Source organism: Anguilla anguilla, chromosome 4 (genome assembly GCF_013347855.1).
Source record: "Anguilla anguilla isolate fAngAng1 chromosome 4, fAngAng1.pri, whole genome shotgun sequence".
Taxonomy (NCBI): Eukaryota; Metazoa; Chordata; class Actinopteri; order Anguilliformes; family Anguillidae; genus Anguilla; species Anguilla anguilla.
In genome coordinates, this window is record NC_049204.1 from 42,270,954 (window position 1) to 42,289,530 (window position 18,577).

Genomic DNA, 18,577 nt, shown 5'->3' on the forward strand with positions numbered 1-18,577 from the left:
CTAAAACCCACGCTGGGAACATGGTACGCACACACACACACACACACTCGTACATATACATATGCAAGCACACACAGAGCTTGACAAATGAGTTGAGAAAAGTTTATGCTGATCAAGAGGTGATTGTGTGTGTGTGACTGTTTATGTACTTTTGTATACAAGTGTATGTGTGTATGCAACTTTGTGAAAATGTGTGTGTGTGTGTGTGTGTGAGAGGGAGAGACCAGGTGACAGGTTGTATGTGCGTCTGCTTAATAGTGTTACGTTTCTGTGCATATGCATATGTACGTTTGTATGTGCACATATGTTTGCATTCATAAGGTAGCATGTAAATGTGGGCTTGTGTAATGGTTTGTATGGGTAAGTGTGAATATGTGTGTGTTAATTTGTATATATGTAAATGTGTATAGGTGTGTGTGTGTGTGTGATATATCAAGATTCAGGAGGGCTGCAGTCTGAATACAGACTGTGAATCTGAGACTGTGAATCATTTCCAGGCCCCAGTAACATACTTGCGTTTCCTTGCTGAATTGTATTGGCTTTAGTTTAGGGGGCAACATGGGCTTTGTGCATGCCATATGCACCAGCAAGCATTTTGCACAAATCACCTGTTCTAGAATCCAGCATCTCTGCTAAGATGGTTGATGTTTTGAGATGTACCTCTCAAGAACCTTCTCACTCAGAGCAATGATCCGGCACATTAGCTGGTGACTGTGAGAGTATTATCTCTCTCTCTCTCTCTCTCTCTCTCTCTCTCTCTCTCTTATCAGGTTGCAATTTCCTTGAAGATGCCAGACCTCAATCGGTTTCCAGGTCAGGCAGGGGCTGAGAAGACAATGACGGATAAAATGAGTGATTGGTATTAGACCTCTCTATCTCTCCCTCCCACCTCTCCTTTCATATATGTAGCTAGAACCGGAAATGGAAGCAAGAGTGACTAAATTTTCAAACAATGAAAATGCCCAGCTCCTATGAGTCCCTGTTAAGTTCCTAAGGAGACTATCCAAACCATGAATATTCATGAGCAGGTGAGAGTCAGACCAAGATAAGTATTGTCACTGCTCTGAAGTGATCCCGTGGCCAACCTTTGCTCTGAATGTTTGTGTTTACATCAATGCAGTTACAGCACTCTGGCATAAAGCGCTACAGAATTCTATTTCTGGCATGTAAATAAACTGGGCGTTTCCTCATTTTTGGCCCCCTGCTAATCGATCACATTGTTCAGAATAGCCCACTTTCCCTGTAATGTACAGGTATAATCAGAGACGGTATTCCGTACTGTGTTTGTGCTTGAGGTTATTTTGGTAAGCAAGATATCCCACTGCTCATGCTCATGGTTCTACAGGCTACAAGACTTTCCATAAATGTGTTTCTTGAGGTGAGAAAAGGTCTGATGTAATTTTACAGGTTCATGGTTTTAGAGTTTTGAACAGTCCTGACATAAAATTACAGGTAGATGGTACTAAATTTTAGAACAGGACTGATGTGACACTTGGTTATAAAAAATGTTATTAACCACGACTTTCTGACCTGCGTCTCACTATCCTGAGGTGGCGACTTCTGCTAATACACTTACACGGGTACAAATTGATGCATACATGTGTACAAATTAACACGACTACAAATCTACTCATAAGTAGAAAAAATATTTATTTTGACTGGTGATGACAATCTCTTGGTCTTATCGGTGTTATGCTGTCTTTTCTGAAACAGAGGTATGCTCCCTGCCTCAGAGAAAAGCACTGCTAATGGCAAAGCTGTTTAACCCAAAATAAATTGAAAAAATACCTAAAGCACACGTATGACGGACTCATACAACTGACATATAGGCTCTGGGTAAGGCGAAATGAACAGCAGGTCCTGGCTGTGACTCGGTTTAAAAGACCAGGAGGTCCTGGTTGTGACTGCATTTACATGGAAGACATGGCAGCCATTGCTGTAAACCTTCGTTCTCTCCCTCTCCACCTTCGTGTGGTGAGCTTTCTGGTGCAAAATGGCTGCCGTGCATCACCCAGGTGGGTGCTACACATTGGTGGTGGGTGAGGTGAGTTCCCCTTCACTGTAAATCACTTTGAGCATTCGGAAAAGTGCTATATAAATGTAAGGATATATATTCTTGCTAGGAGGGTTAAAGCTGGTCACTCTAATTACAACAACAATCGGGGGGGGGGGGGGGGGGGGGTCAGACAAGGGTCTGTGTGTGTGTGTGTGTGGGACTGATTGTTTGATGAGTATGTTTGAGCAACATTATTTGTGTGGGAGTGTGTGTCGTCGGGTTAATGACGTAAATCAATGTTAGTAAGAGGTGTGTGTGTATATGTGTGTGTATTTGCCTGAGCTGGATCAGTTAGAAGTGTGTGTTTGCATATGTACGTGGTGATTCAGTCTGTGAGGAATCCATGCATTTGTATGTCTGTTCTACATACCTGCTACCGTTGGCGAGTTCTGCTACAGTGTAGTCTTTTTAGGGCCGGCACCACATAAGTTTGATTTGTGCTCTTGTGCACGTACCCCAATGGGTGATGTCATTTGCTTTCATTGTGAATTTTCTGTGTTGAGATGGTACTTGTACTCACAACCCACAATGTTTGAAATGGATGCAAAGCTTACTTTCACGTCTTTAATGTGAGCTAATGATGGCCAGTGGCCTTATTAGCCTGAACACATTGTTTGGAGTTTTCCGTGAACTTGTACTTGTAGGGTGTTCAGCACACAGGGCATCTGTTGGGTGTTTGTCAAATTGAACAAAAACAAGTCAAGTAAGAATAGTGGAATAGTCACTTACACATTGAGTATTTGGTTGGACAACTGATTTTAAAGGATTTTAGCTTTATCGAGAAGTTTGATTTGTGTGTTAATTATTTATGGAATATAAATCCATACAGTCTGTTTCTGGTCTTTTTCTGCCAAGATTATTTTGCCTTTTTAACTGTCCCAGTTAATGTGTTGGATAATGAGTGTTTACAAGTTCCCATTTCTGAGGAATAACATAAGTCTGGTTCCCTGTGATCCAGTTCTTCTTTTGATTTACTGCCGGAGCATGTATATTTACTGCCAGGTCTGACTACATCCTCAGCAGAGGAATTGTTGTCAGACGGCATTCAACTTGTATGTGGACCTGCCAGAAGGGGGCGTTGCCTTCTGTATAAAGATGACCCTGCTTGCCTCCTCCTCTTCCTTCTATTGTTCATTCATTGAAAAATATGTCAATGTTCTAAGAGGATTTTCAATTAATTAATCACATTTTATTCCATTTCCAGAACTGAACCCAACTCTGATGCCTAGTAATGTCTCTCCGTTATAATTTGCTTTCTCAGTTCATTACTGTAATAAGCACGAGCACAAGACTCACGCATATTGGGATTACTGAAGTGGTGGTATTTTAAGATCCATTGCACAGACTGATTAGACTATTATATTGTGTAAAGTGCTGACCATGGTGATCAAGGCTGGATGTGTATTCACACAAATTCTCTCTCTCTCTCTCTCACTTTCTCACTCTCACTCTCACTCACTCGCACGCACGCACAAACCCATTCCCTGTTGTCTTTCAAATGTCCCATTTAAGCACTGTAAGGAGTACAGCGTTGAGCGGTTTCTGATATTTCATACAGATGAATTCATGCTTTATAACATCATCAGGAGGCGGGAAAAGAGCGGAGCTTGTTTACGCATTGCGGTCTTGTTATCTTCTGATCGATCCGTCAACACATGGGAAACCCATCTCTATAAAATCCACAGTCAAGATGCATCATTACCAGGAATGGTTTGTTAATATGGCCAAAGTATATATAAATAACTTAAAAATGAACCAGATGGAGAGATGCGTTTGATGCTCTGTGATCTCTTCTGTACTCTCTGCTTTCCCCTGTCTGAATAACATAAAAACAAATCAGTTGTACTGTCTGTTCTCCTTTTTAAATGAACAGATTAATTTTAGATCCTGTGCAACCGCAATGATTGTGATAGTAACCCCAAGTGATAATAAATTTCACAGTAATGGTGTACAGATTATGACATTAAAGAAGAAGAATTGAACACAAAGAAAGGGACATTCTTGAAAAGATTACTATAATTTTCATATAGGATTAATAGTAATCTATATTTAGGTGGAAACCCAGTGGGTTTACTGCCTTTCATCATTTGTCCAGAAAGAAAAGTTATCGGAAATTAGATAATATGTACTGACCACATATACAGGGTCTCTCTCATGCACTCAAACACCTCTCTCGTTTGCTGTCTTTTTTCTTTCTCTGTCTCTCTAAGATCACTCAGGTTTTCTGGTTTTGAACTAATGTGATATTGCTAAAGAAACATGAGTAAAACAAGCCTATAGACATGCCCCCCTCAATCTGTTCCCCTAGATTTTTCATATTTCTCAGCCTCATAATGGCTTCCTTGACTTTCATTGGCACAACACTCGTCTTTATGCTGACAGATGCCAAGACTAGATACTGAAAGCTGTCTTATACTTGCAGCAAAGAATCTGAATATTCAGAAACACCTGTGAATCCATTTGTCCCAACCATTATGGCACCCTAAAATGCGGGTGCTATGTATAAGTGCTGTTATTTCTACACGATGATACCAAGGGTATTAACATACCCTTTAATAAAAGCTGAGAATCTGCACTTTAACCACATGAATTGCTTGAGTATTAATCTAAAATTATGGAGTACAGAGCCAAATAAAGAAAAAATATGTATTTGTCCCAAACATTATGGAGCTCCCTGTATATAATACTGTGTTTGTATTTCATGCCAATAAGGAAAACTGAATTTAAGTGGAGAGAAAGAGAGATAGAGAACAGATGGAGCATCATCCATGTTGGGGGGTGAGGGGTGGTATGTCTGTTATAGCAGGTGGGTGATTTTGTCCCTGGTCCTCCATGCCTGGTAAAGCCAGTTTCAGGGAGGGATGGTTTTGAAAGTGGAGGCAGACCAGATAAAGCAGCACAGAGCAGTCCAACTCCATGCTGTCAATGTGGACATTGTTTGACTGCAGTGAAGTGGAAGAGGAGGCAGTGAGGAGGGTGTGTGCCAGGGAGGGGGCTCTCCACGGTGCATGTGGGATGCTGACATAAAAGGGAGGGGTTGGAGGGAAAGAAAGGGAGGAGTGGGGGCTCATGAATGAGGCACCTCCCATTATTGACCCAGCAGCAAGTGCGCATGCTCCTCAACAGGCGCTTCTTCACAGACATGGGGACCTCTCCACTTACTACTCCAAATCCTCAGCATCCACAACAGGCCTCCTCAGGCCACCTTAGATATGGGGGTGGGGGGGCTAAGCCTTAAGCCACATACTGCTGGATATGTGCTGTCAGAGCACTGTGCCATTATTCGCACTTTTGATTTTCCTCATACACGTGCACACACACACATACACATGAGGGCACACACAGGGGCTGCTCAGTACAGCACGCTAGCTGTGATGGTTATGTTGAGTCACATTGGATTCAGCCACCATTCCCTCTACTAACCCGTTTCCATGCAGGTTTAATTTCCTGTTGTGTGTGCATTGTATGTATGTGTGTATGCATGTGTGTGAAAGAATTATTGTGTGTGTACATGTGTGGGAAAGACAAATGCTTTGGTTTGTGTTTGTGCGTGTGTGCAGTGTAAATGTGCTGCTTATGTCAGTTAAGTCTGGAATATTTTGCAAATCTTCTTTAAGAAAGTGCAGATTTTCCCAAATCTCAGCGACGGATTTCGGATTACACACAAATAACCACCTGACTTTTCTTTGTTTGTTTCGTTTTTTTGTTTGCTCTCTCCCTCCTCGTGCTTGTGCCCCACTTGCCATCCTGTTGATGGTACTGAAGTTTTGCAATCAGTACCAGTTCACTCTTAAATTAGTTATTTCCTGTGGAACCTAATCACATTAGTGCAAGGTTAGAACAATCCAGAATATAAGCACAGAATGCAGTGGAAGGGAGGGAGTGATGGAGGGAATAAATCTGGGACGGGGAAATAAATAATGTAAGGAGAAAAAAGAGCCTCTGCTGGGGGGAGGACGAGGGGTTGGGCTCCACTCCAGCGCTGACTAAATCGGCTTAGTCTCCCGGTTGCCATGGAGATCAGCAGGAGCAGCAGAGAGAGGGAGGGAGGGAGAGAGAGAGAGAGAGAGAGAGAGAGAGAGAGAAAAAGCACAGTAAAGAGGAAGAGAGCACGAGGGAGGGAAGAGAGAAAGAAGAAGAGGGCGGGAGGGGGAGAGAGAGAGAGAGAGAGAGGAGGGTCTGGAGAAAGAGAGGGAGAAAATACAATGTGCTAGGAAAAGGAAGCCAGTGAAAGAGAGCGATTCAGTGAGCCATTGAGAGAAAGAGGCAGGGAGGAAAGGACAGAGCGGCAGAGCTGTGGAGAGAGGGATTGAGGGAGCAAGACAGCGAAAGAGAGAGTGGCAGCAGCAGAGATGGACCTACAGTCGGAGAGCAGCAGTCTCCCGCCGTGTGACCCCCAGCCGTCCGGCAAGATCAACAAGGCGGCCTTCAAGCTGTTTGGGAAGCGTAAGTCCGGAAGGACGGTGCCCAGCATCTTCTCCATCGGGAGCAAAGGGGAGGCGGTCAAGGGGCCAGCCAAGCTGCCGCTCGTCAGGAGCAAGACCCACGATGGGCTGGCAGACACCAGCGTGCTGGAGGGGGGCAGGAAGGAGGTGTCGGCCAGCGGCGAACAGCTGAATGCAGCCGGCGAGCCTGCAGTGACCGTCCCCCCACTCCTCTGTCTCAAAGTCACTCAGCTTCTTCTCCCTGCTGCGGAGGGGCGGCAGGGGGATGGCAGGGGCAGAGGCTCGGCCCCCCAGGCAGAGGAAGGGGCTGCGGGGGCTCTTCAGCAGCATGCGCTGGAACCGCCGCGACAAGAGCACCAGGGGGGGCGGAGCTGGGCGCTGTGCTGCTAGCCTCCCGTACCAACAGCGTAGAGATCGTGAAGGAGGACGTCGCCCTCAGCCTGGAGCCCAGCCCCACGTTCTGGACACCGTCGCCCTGGAGACGGGCGAGGGGTCGGCTAAGCCTACTGACCAACCTGGTGATGCGGGTGACACTGGGAGCGGTGCCTCCACCTCGGGCGATCAGAGATTCCAGGAGTCTCAGGAGGCAGCAGCTGGAACTTGCCATGGGCAGGAGCAGAGCCCCGCCTCCCATAGCCCTGCCCCTGCGCTGTCACCGCTCTCTCAGGAGTCCTCAACGCTGTCGCCCCTGAAGGCCACCAGCGCAGCATCCCGGCCAAAGCACAGCGGCAGCCATGAGGTGCGGTTGCTCCCCCACACCCCCACCATGACCGTCACCCCGCCTGAACCGTCGGTCTCAGAGCCCTCCATGGACCGCCTCTGCTCCATGTTCACCGACGTCACCTCCCTCAAGAGCTTTGACTCGCTGACAGGCTGCGGTGACATCATCGCTGACACAGAGGAGGAGGGGGCCAGCGCCAGCGGCAGCAGCAGCGGGACAGGGAGCAGCAGTGGTGGGACAGGGGGCGGGACGCGGGGAGCGGGGGTTGTGCTCTGTCCACGGAGAGACCCTCCCCTATCCGTGCTCCTGCCCCTCCGCCTCCTGCCGCTGCTACCCCAGCTGCTCCTCTCATCCAAGCGGCTGCGCTGCCTTCCGTGGCCCTGCCCCCCGCCACGGCGGTTCTGAAGGTGCGGGCGGCCGCAGGGAAGCGCAGGGAAGCGGGGTTTGTGGCATACATGGGTGGCGGTGAGGAGATGGCCAGCCCGGATGAGGTAGACGACGCTGACATGCAGGGCCTGTGGCACATGCTGCCCCGGAAGGGGGAGGACTCTCCTGCCTTGCCCCGAGCAGACCTCGCCCACCACGCCCCCTCACGGGCTCAGAAACGGCTCCCTCCGGTGAAGACGCTGGGACTCAGCAAGATTCCCGTGGGTGGGAGTGGCAGCAGGGCAGGGAAACACCTGCGAGAGGCTCCGCTCGAGAACGGGCGGGGCAAGGACCTGCAGGATGCCCCCGCCAACAGCGACGAGGGTTACTGGGACTCGACCACGCCCGGGCCAGAGGAGGAGGAGAGTGCCCGGTTCCTGTCACAGGACGGGCTCCCTCGGGACAGCTGCAGTGGTGACGCCCTCTACGACTTGTTTGTGGACCCGCCCGAAGGGGGTGTGGCCTCCGATGAGGAGATGACCCCGCCTGCCTCCTCCTCATCCTCCTCCTCTACTTCGGGCAAGTCGAAGCTCACCCCACCATCCCAGGCCACTTCCTTCCGCTCGTTGAAGGGCAGCACCAGCCTTCCCCGGGACTCCCGGATCCCCATCAGTGTCAAGCAGACACCCCCCTCCCACTCTGCCAGCCAGGGGTCACTGGCGCCTGTAGCCGCCACTGCTATGACGCCCACCTCGCCTACAACGCCTGTCTCCCACGCATCCGCAGGCAAGGCTGACGCCCCCACCCGCACCAAGATCCCCATCTCCAAGGTGCCTGTCCGCCGGGCTGGCAACAAGCCCGTCAACACACGTCATGCCCCCAGTCAGGCTCCACACAAGAAATAGAACTTTCTGGACTCACCTGACCCAACCATCTATAGTTCAAAACTACAAGACTGTTGTCCAAAACCTGCTTTTTTGATTACCACTGCAGTGGAATGCATCTTCACCATCTTCACTAGATGAACATACACAGGAAGACTGCTTATGACCGTCTCTCTTTTCTGTTTCTCTTCATCTGTACATCAAGAAAAGTTCCAAAAACATCAGTCAAACGTAACCAGTAAGTAACACTGAGCGAAAAAAACAAACAGTTTCATCCTCATTCTCACCTGTATTAGACTCGCCAGGACAAGAATCACCATGACGGAATGCAATAAGACAAAACAAATCTTGAGGCCAAGAGCAGAGACCTCGACACAATATTTGACGTGGCGTTTAACGGACGCATAGAACATGGCATTGATGAGTTACTGAAGCAGGAAGACAGGCCTCCACTCTCACTTTGCACTCCTCAGCTGGTACCATTCAGGATCACATGAAAGCAAACATGGGAGGGATAGGGGTGCATGCTGAAGAGTTTGTTCTTTTGGGATTTACAATGCTGGGGGGAGGGGGTGCTGGACTGGTACAGAGTTGGCCACAAACAGCAGGATTTAATGGTATCCTGGAACCCCAGCCCACCCTAGTCCCAACAGCCTCAGCCACTATTCAAAGCTCAATAATCAGGGAACGCTCGTATATTTCACACTCAACTCTTACGGCTCTCTAGGTGACTTCATTCCAATGTAAAAACAGCTTTTTCTAAGAGAAATATCTACTTTTTAATCACCTTTATTACTACTTCTTTTTGTAGAATATGCACAAATCCCCACATCCACTCACTTGCTATGGACATACCTTTTTTGGGACACCCCCTGCACCCCATCCCAGGAGGGGGTCAGGATTGGATTTACCCCAAAAATACTGGTACATTCATTCTATTCCTGACCGTATATTTTGTCAGCATCTTTGAATGTCTATAGCAGGGAGCATGCCTCATACTGTAGGCCTGACTGCCGGTCTGTTTATTTGTGGGTTTGTAAAAGATAACAGGGGGTCGTTAGGTCAGCATTGATCACACAGTTGGTGGGTGGGGTGGTGGGTGGGGTTCAAGGGAATCAGCTCCTGTTCTGTTTTGCTTCTGTTCCTCCATACTTTCACAATGGTCCATTCACTTATGTGAAACTCACAGTCTTTGTGAGGAATCTGTTTGGGCTGTTGTCAGTTATTAGGTACCTTTGAGTATTGTACATGCCTCACAAGAAGCCAGGGGTAATTTATCTCTGTTGCTTGTGTAAACTAATGTTGTTTTGTTTCCTATTTAATTAATAAAATGACATGCACTGCATATTTGTGAAAGAGCATCCATTTTTTTGCGCATTACTGTGGGAGTGTGAAGGCTGCTGGTCCCTGCTGTGTTTGTGATAGATGGAGGCAGTTTGTTGTACATATTTATGAACTGTAGGAAGGAGGGGCTGTTACGAGAGCTGAGATTAAGATACACTATGGGCATAAGTACTGTGTGTTGTGTGTGTGTGTGTACATGCATATGCTCCTGTGAGCATGTATGTGTGAGTGTGCAGGGGATCAATGGGTGAGGGGTGGGGTAAATGTGAATAGTAAAGTTTGTTTCTGAGCAAGCTCTGCAGCAGAGTTTTTTTTATAAAGGTGTTATATAACACAAGCATACTTCTCTGGGACAGAACAGAAGGGACAGAGTGTGTGTGCATGTGAGTTTGTGTAAGCATGTGTGTTTGTATGTGCGTGTGTGAGTGTGCGTAAAGCTGTGTGTTGCTATGGAAGTTCCCCAGTTTTACAGGTGATCCATGTGGTTAGAGGTATGACATCATGCCAGGGTAGCGCTGCGCTTTGGAGGAGCTGCATTTTTTTCTGCTGATCTGCTCCCAGATTTCTGAGTCACATCTGACTGCTCCTGTGCTCTTTATTAGTGTAACAGGATAAACACCTTTGTCAAAATGTTTCTGTGCATGTCCCTCCTCCCTCCAAACTGTAATCTACTGGTTTGAACTGGCACCATCAGGAGATGTGTCAGGTGACGGAATGCATGGTACTGGACACTGAGTGCTGATTAAATTACTCTGGCATTAGGACATGGCCCAGTACTCTAGAGGAGGTTAACGTGCTGGTTATCTAACCTCCGCCACAAGAGAATGAGAGAAAAATTTATTTTAATCAAAACAAAGCAATTTGTTGACACTACATTACCGCAGAATAAACAGTAAGAAAAGATTCCTCATACCTTCTTCACTTTGAAAGGTTATGAGCACTGTGCTGCTGAGATTATGTGTGTGTGTGTGAGAGAGAGAGAGAGAGAGACAGAGAAATCGAGAGAATATCTGTGTGAAAAGTGTGTTTGCATGCCTGTTTTGATTTTGTGTGTCCATGTAAGTGTCTGTTTATATTTTCGCAATATGTATGTGAATTTGTGCATGTCTGTATAAATGTGCAGTATGTGTGAGTCTGGCTATATATGTATGCTGTGTGTGTGTGTGTGTGTGATTGTGCATGTGAGAGAATGAGAGATAGAGTGATAGAGAGAGAAAGTGACAGCTGTAGGTGTGGGGAGCGCTGTTTGGGGTGATGGTGAGCTCCTGCTCTCATTAGCCCCTAATTCCACTTGGGTGCAGCCTGGGGCACCTCTGTCTCACTGGGGTATCCCTGAGGGGTAGGATGAAGGGGGAAACAGGGGGAGGGAGCCCTGTTTAATGAGCTCCAGATCCACTGACCCATATTATTGTGCTGTCAGCGCTCTGCAACCTGCACAAGCCACATGTATGTATAAATGGTAAATGGACTGCATTTATATAGCGCTTTTATCCAAAGCGCTTTACAATTGATGCTTCTCATTCATCCATTCACACACACACTCACACACCAACGGTGAAAGGCTGCCATGCAAAGGCTGCCATGCAAGGTAACAATCAGCTTCTTGGGAGCAATTAGGGGTTAGGTGTCTTGCTCAGGGACACTTCGACATGCCCAGGGTGGGGATCGAACCGTCAACCCTCCGACAGCCAGACAACCGCTCTTACCTCCTGAGCTAATGTCGCCACATAAGAATATTCACTCTGGATGAAATGGTATAGTGGACATTGTGCCATTTGGTGGCAAGGAAATTTAAATAACGTGAAACTTATTTCAATGCTCAATGAACATACCTGGTACACCCATAATTAAGGATCACGCGCTACCTTGTTCCACTTTAAAATGTGCCCTACCTCATCCTGTGGCTTCTAATGTCGAATGCAATAGCAACAGTCTGCCACTCTTGAAAAAATAACAATTTGTATTGTGAAAAGTTTTTGGTGTGTCTGTCAGTCAAGGTTCTCTGAACATTCCTTTTTCTTAAAACTGCAAATTTCTCTTTATGTTTCTTTTATGTTACCTCCTTGTTTTCATGCACCTTAGTGGATCTGTGAAAAAGGGACAGATTCTGTGTTTTGCTTTCATCACTGCGCTGTACCACAGCTTCACTCTCTTTGCTGTGACACAGAAAAAGACATTAGCAGTGCTAATGTCTGTAGTGTCGTTTTCATTTCTGTTTTCCATGTCAAAGATAGACATGAAAAATTCCTTGTTTATAAACATTTTTAATTTTTTTCCACTGTCAAGAGCAAACTGATAGTGGAGAATTTATTTCGCATTTTAAGTACCAGCATTTGTTCCGGAGACAGTCAGGCATTAGCTTATGATGAGCTTGCATTAAGTCTGTACACCTCCATTATAGTTAATCTGATAATGTAGCAAATGAGCTTTTTACATGAAAGTACTGCAGTTTAGAATAGATATGTGTTTATGTGTTTGTGTAGCTGTTTTGTCAGTCAGTGGGCAAGAATTGACTGTTTCCATTTTGCTTTATGCTGAAGGAAAAATGATTGATTAATAGATAATTAATTAATCTCAGTTCAAAATTATCATTTGATTTTATTTCCAAATAACCAGTGTGGATCACATCAAGGCAGAATGAATTTCAGTAACAATTATTGTGACCAAATAAACGGTTAGTGCATAGTGGGAGATTTAAGGATGGTAAATGGCACAGACCTGTGTCTCGGGTTAATGCTCTGCACCTTTCAGTTGGCCAATCTTCCAACCCAACAAACCTGAATACATGGAAAAGTTGGAGATGTGGTGGAAGGATGCAGAAATTATGACATAGAGAAGCAAAGTCTGTGAATTGTTAGTGTCAGTTGACAACAGGGAGCAGGGAAGCCACATGGTGCTCCCTGCTGAGCATAATTTATAGACTTCATACATGATCTAAACACACCAAATATCCATTCATTTGCTGAGCTAAGAACATCTGTCTGCCATTTAATGTAATGCTAATGAGCGCTAGGTCGTTCCTGTATGTGTGCGTAATGGAAGCGCTCAAATCAGAAGCAGTGAAGTACAGTATATTGACTAGGACAATAGACAAGCCCAGAGGAATGACTGGCATCGCACCCTTGAGCATGTGCTTAAACCAAATTACTTGAATAAGCATTGAGCTGTAGAAATGGATTCTGGGAAAGGTATGCTGTGCAATTGCTTCTGATAAGAGTGTGAATGGCAACAAAAATAAATGTAAAGGGGGAGAGATAAAAATAATTGAAAAAGAGAACAGTCAGTTATAGTCAAACGACCATGAATAACCTCCCTATGATTTACTACTGTGTCTCTTATCCCACTCCCAAATGAGAAGCATTATTTTGCATGCAACATCTACTGTATGAAAATGCTGAAAAATCCCTTAGGGATATTCTCTTACTCCCTCATCTCCCTCTTTCTATACCAACCACATATTTTAGTTTTTTCCCCAGTGGAGTTCATTAACATGTCCCCATGGCTCTGTCAGGCAGAGCCCATCTCCTCATGTAGGAATGAGAGGGTGTTAACAGGCATATATGGTATGAGGTTTCTAACACTCTCTGCAGACCCCATTCTCTCTGACAGTCACTGGAAAACAACATATCATAGCTGCTCCAACATTTCCCAGGATGCTTGAGAAAGGCCTGAGGAATGTGAAACTGGCTGGAAACCACCACCCCCCCAGCTCCCTGGACACACACACACACACACACACTCTATCTTTATGCGACAGCCACACCTCTCCATGCCTTCACTGAGAGGAGATGCTCGTTCTCAATTTTGCACGCCTGCCTCCTTTCTGAAGTCTCCATGGCAACCCCAGTAGGTCAGCCAATGAGGGATGGAGGCGCGGTGGTTTTTTTTGAGGGGGGGGGGGGGGTGGGATGGGGGGGCGGTGGTGGTGCTGTGTGTGACCAGAGTGCAGAATGTGTACTGAGCTGTAGAGCCAAGGCTCTGTCACGCAAACACACGCACATGTACACTCATGCACAATCCTAGGCCTTGGCAGCATTCCAGATAGATTTATGGGATAATCTGCATAAGCATCACCCTGTGATGGTCCCTCTGTCCCTCCTTCTCTGAATAGAAGTTCAGTTCAAAAGTTCTTGCTGTGGACACTGGCATTGACGCTATCATCAGTTTTGATATTGCATCATTACGAAAATGGCTATCCAAGGAGATCACACTTACCTCAGATAATCCATGAGCCTTTAAGCCCTGTTGTGTCACTTCCTCCTCTCATGGCCTGGCCATATGCCTCTCTTTCCTGTGGTGGTTACAGCCTGGGCATTGTTTCAACATAAATAATGTATACAGCTCAGGGTGATATGGCAGCAGGAACAACTGCATTATTCCACAATTTATTCACTGACAGGTGGCTTGTAGTCGGACTGACCTGATTCTGATTCACATGCATCCAGTACATGTCCTGCATGCATGTAACGCACCCCGTGGGCAGTGATGCATTTCAGAGGTCAGGGACACATTATTTACTGGTTTTGAACAGGTGGTCTCAAACCTCTGCACTGACACACAAAGTAACGGCAACCTTAGAACAACATTGTGACAATGCTGATAAAACAAAGGCAACAACATTAAAAAAATATCAATGATACCCAGTCAGAACTGGGTTTTCCTTCTCTGGGCAATGGAATGCACTCACAATGTGTGTGTAAGTGTGTGTGTGCATGTATGTATGTATGGTGTGTGTGTGTGTGTTGTAAGAGAGAAACAAAAGTATGTGTGCTTGAGACAGAGTAGGCATTTGTGTGAAGAGTGAGTGTGTGATAGAAAGAGATAATATATGGTTATTGGCAGTATACCAAAGTGTGCTCTTTCTCAATCTCTATAATTCCACTGACAAATGCACTCTCACATTCCTCCCACAAATACACAATTTTGTATGTACCTAATATTTCTATTATACATATTTGTAAAATCAATTCATGCAGAACCATGCTCTCCCTGTCACACACACACACATTCTCCTCCTTGTACCTCTTTATGCGAGCTGGTTGGGGCAATCTCCGATCTCCGTTCGTGCCCTGGTTCCCATCTACTAATTGACATAGCACCTTTCAGCGGCGGGATGGTTCTGAAATTTAAGGACTGTGATGGCATGCATGACTCCTAGGAGGAGGGAATCGCCAGTCAAGCAGCAAAAAAGAAAACGAAACAGTTTGATCTCCAAGGTCATCATTCATGTACATGCGCTGATCTTTGGTTTGGTGTGTTTCTTATGACCATTACGGTGGGAACATCAGTGAAACATCTGCCAGCAGAGCTTCGGGACGGAGTTGTGGTTGAAGAAGTCAATGGGGCAAAGTCACTCTCCAGATTAATATAATAAATTTACACCATCATCACACCCAGTCTGATATCTGGGATCATGATTCCTCATTCATGGCTGGAGACTAATATCCTTATGGATGGATATGCACACACACACACACACACACACAAGCACAAGAAGGCACAATCTCCATTCACTCTCTCTTTCTCTCATGAACATACACACACATTCTGTCTGAAATATTTCACACCTCCCTCTCTCTCAATCTCACACACCCTCTCTTTCTCCTTCCATCTCTCCACCCTCTCTGTCTATTCTTTCTCACTTACAGATCTGTGTAGAAGAGCCAAACGATCCCCAACAGAGAGGGGGCGTCTTCAGTAAACAAGGCTGCAGTGTGTCTAAATAATGTCACCACAGTGCTTATTGTGAAAGGGGATAACGTCAGCCCAGTCTCACTGTTCATATATAAGACAGCAGTGTCCACAGCACAGACAGGGTGCTGTATTATCGCACCAAAATGCCACCTCAGGACAGTGACAGCAGTGTGCTGTCACATTAATGCAGTGCGCACAACACACAAAAAAAGGCTGCTTCAGCCCCCACCAAGGGACTGCAATGACACCCCAGCACTCCTGCAGTGCTTGTGGTAAGAGGTCACGGCTGTTGTTGACAGGGCAGGTGGTATGTGTGAACGGTAACGCCACAACGGCCTGTTTTTTTTTTCCTGCTCTTTTCTGAGGGAAGAATCCACTGAAGAAGTACCTGTCTATGTCAAGGGCTGTCATATCGCATATCTCCACAGGCCCAAACCCACCCCCCACCCACCCCCCCCCCCCCCGGCCAAGTCCCTGGCCAGAAACACCCCCCTGCCCACTCCCAGAACGAAACACAAGCCCTCCTCACCGCTGTTGCCATAGCATGTGTGTGTATGTGTGTTGGGGGATGGTTTATTGGCCCACAGAGTATAAATTCATAGAAATATGGATGACTAATGATCACTGCACTAATAAAAACAAGATTTGTTACTGTACTTTGAGAGTCTAGCATGAACACTCACATATTCTCTTTCTCTCTCACACACACTCACACATACACACATGGCAGATTATTTTTAAATGTCAGGCTTTGGGTGGTGCAGGAAAACTGGAATTGTGAATGGGTGTGTGACTGGCAGAACCACACACATACACACACAAACACATGTACACAAACACAAATGTTAACATTTACTCCCACACAAACACACAATCATGCATACAAACATGCAAACATGCTCCCACACACTCGGCAAATTCCCTAAATCCCCACAGAGGCAAACACCTCATCCAAAGAAGATGGAGTCTCTACATGTTCCACCACATGATGCAGAGAGTAGCCCAATCTTTGCACAGCTGCCTAAATTATTCAAACGTCACCACACCACAAGTGTGACTGTGGGATGATCATAAGAGCAGTGTACTTTAAAACTTTTAACCAAGGAGAACATGCCTGTCGGTCAAATGAGGCTTAGCATCTTTAAGAATTACACCTGATGTAATCAAATCTGGCTCCTCCATTAAAAACTGAACATGACACTTCTCATTTCAAAGAAACATGTACATTTCTAAGATGTCTCATGCCTTCCCAAGGTGGTCCTAGGCCCCCCCCCCCGTGTATACTAGGCTTTATTCCAACCTACTAAATTGCAATTCCCGAAGTATAAAGAGCTGTTAATTATTTTTAATTAGATACATTAATGTCTAATGAGGGACGATTTCCTATATTATGTCAGCTACACATATTTTATATATTTTTAAAAGATTTTAATCAGTCACAGTTCTCAGACGAATAGTTTTTATTTTTCCTTTTCTGTAATGCCCTGTGGGAAAAATTCCACATAATAGAGTAGAAAAATGCTTTAAAACATTTTTCTTGATTAATTGATAGACCTACCAGCTTAAATTGGTGAAGCTTTAAATACTGAAAGTGTGGACACTTGGTCCTGTCCATTTCCATAAAAATTAAACAGCCGAGCGGAGCCTGTAGATAATGTATGCCAAATTCTCTACAAATGTGAATCATGCTTCATGAGAAGGTTACGTCATTCCTAATGGCTAAAATATATTTTGGCGCATTGGATAATATTTCAGGGTTCTGCACTTTCAAATCAATTTATTGGAGATTTAAGCGATGGAACCAGGTACAGAGGTGGAATGTACAAGTGTCAGAAATAAAAGTCCTGCCATGTGTTTCTACCGCTCATGAACTCAGCCAGCTGATTTAATCTCCGTCTCCACCCCGCCCACTTCCATTGTCACCTGCTGCTCCCAACCACTGCCATCTGGCCCCGCCCATCATCTGAGCTGCAGTTTGATTTATGTAAACATTGACTGACTGACCATGTTGGTCACCAATCTACACCCTGAGCTGACCAGAGGTGGATGGGTTTCCCCCTTCATCCTGGTTTCTTCCAAGGTTTCTTCCCATATGCCACAGGAAGTTTTTGCTTGCCAATGTTGCTTTAGGCTTGCACTTGTGAGGGTTTAGGCCAGGGTTGTCTGTGAAGCGTATTGTGACAATCGCAGTGAATTGCGCAACAATAAATTTGATTGATTTATTTCACTATTCGTTTTACCTCCTGGCTGAATAATTGTGCTAATTAGCAAATCCAGGTGATTGGAACAAAATACTGCAAAGGACTTTCTGAACCTGGATTTTCCAGCTCTAACCAGGAGATCAGTGGGTGTGTGTCAGATGCAGTGAATTACTTTTAAAAACAAAAATAGGATAAAAGGAAGGTCCAATAATGACATCCTCTGCATCCTGCAGAGAACACTAATTTTCCAGCCAGGAAGCCTGCCGAAAGCCAATCACAATTAAGGAAAAGAAGAAAATCGGGAAAAGAAGGAAACCATTTGGACAATGCTATCTGGCTGAATAGCTGGCCACGTGTGCATGAACAAACATGACAGCACATCTGTGCATATGTTTGTGTTCATGCATTTCTGCATGTACATCAGTCCTGTGTACTTTCTGTGTTCATGCGTGCATGAACATGGATTGCTTGTGTGTACACGTGCATCCCCATTGGTGAGCCTGCTTTTACAAGCCAGGATCAATGAACAGAGCCTGAGGCAGAGGGAAACCTTCAAGATGCTGTGTGGAGGCATGAAGGATCTCAGAAACCCCACAATCTCCCAATTAGAGCTTACCATGTTGTCAGGTGGTACAGCTGCTGAGTTACATAATATTGAGGGATGGCCTTAATCGAATTGATTTATATTTGATGAAGCAGATCAGGTTGAGAAGCACGCTCAATGGTATAGTTACAGTGATCGCACAGTGGCTGTGCTACACTACCGTGTACAGCTGCAGTGGTGGAATGGAGGCCGTACTGAGAACTACAGAGAACCAGCACTGTAGAGTAGTACAGCCCTCATTCGAGAAGAGCTGTCTGTGTTC

The 18,577-nt window shown here is 45.7% G+C and overlaps 1 protein-coding gene across 1 annotated transcript; it reads left to right on the plus strand.

Annotated features, from left to right (window-relative positions):
• Positions 1 to 6,155: 6,155 nt before the first annotated feature.
• amer2 (APC membrane recruitment protein 2) lies at positions 6,156 to 9,828 on the plus strand. Its single transcript, XM_035412881.1, is given in 5 exon segments — positions 6,156 to 6,707; positions 6,709 to 6,861; positions 6,863 to 6,947; positions 6,950 to 7,489; positions 7,492 to 9,828. Coding segments are annotated over 5 exon segments (2,079 nt in total). The 5' UTR covers positions 6,156 to 6,408; the 3' UTR covers positions 8,494 to 9,828.
• The last annotated feature ends 8,749 nt before the right edge of the window (positions 9,829 to 18,577 follow it).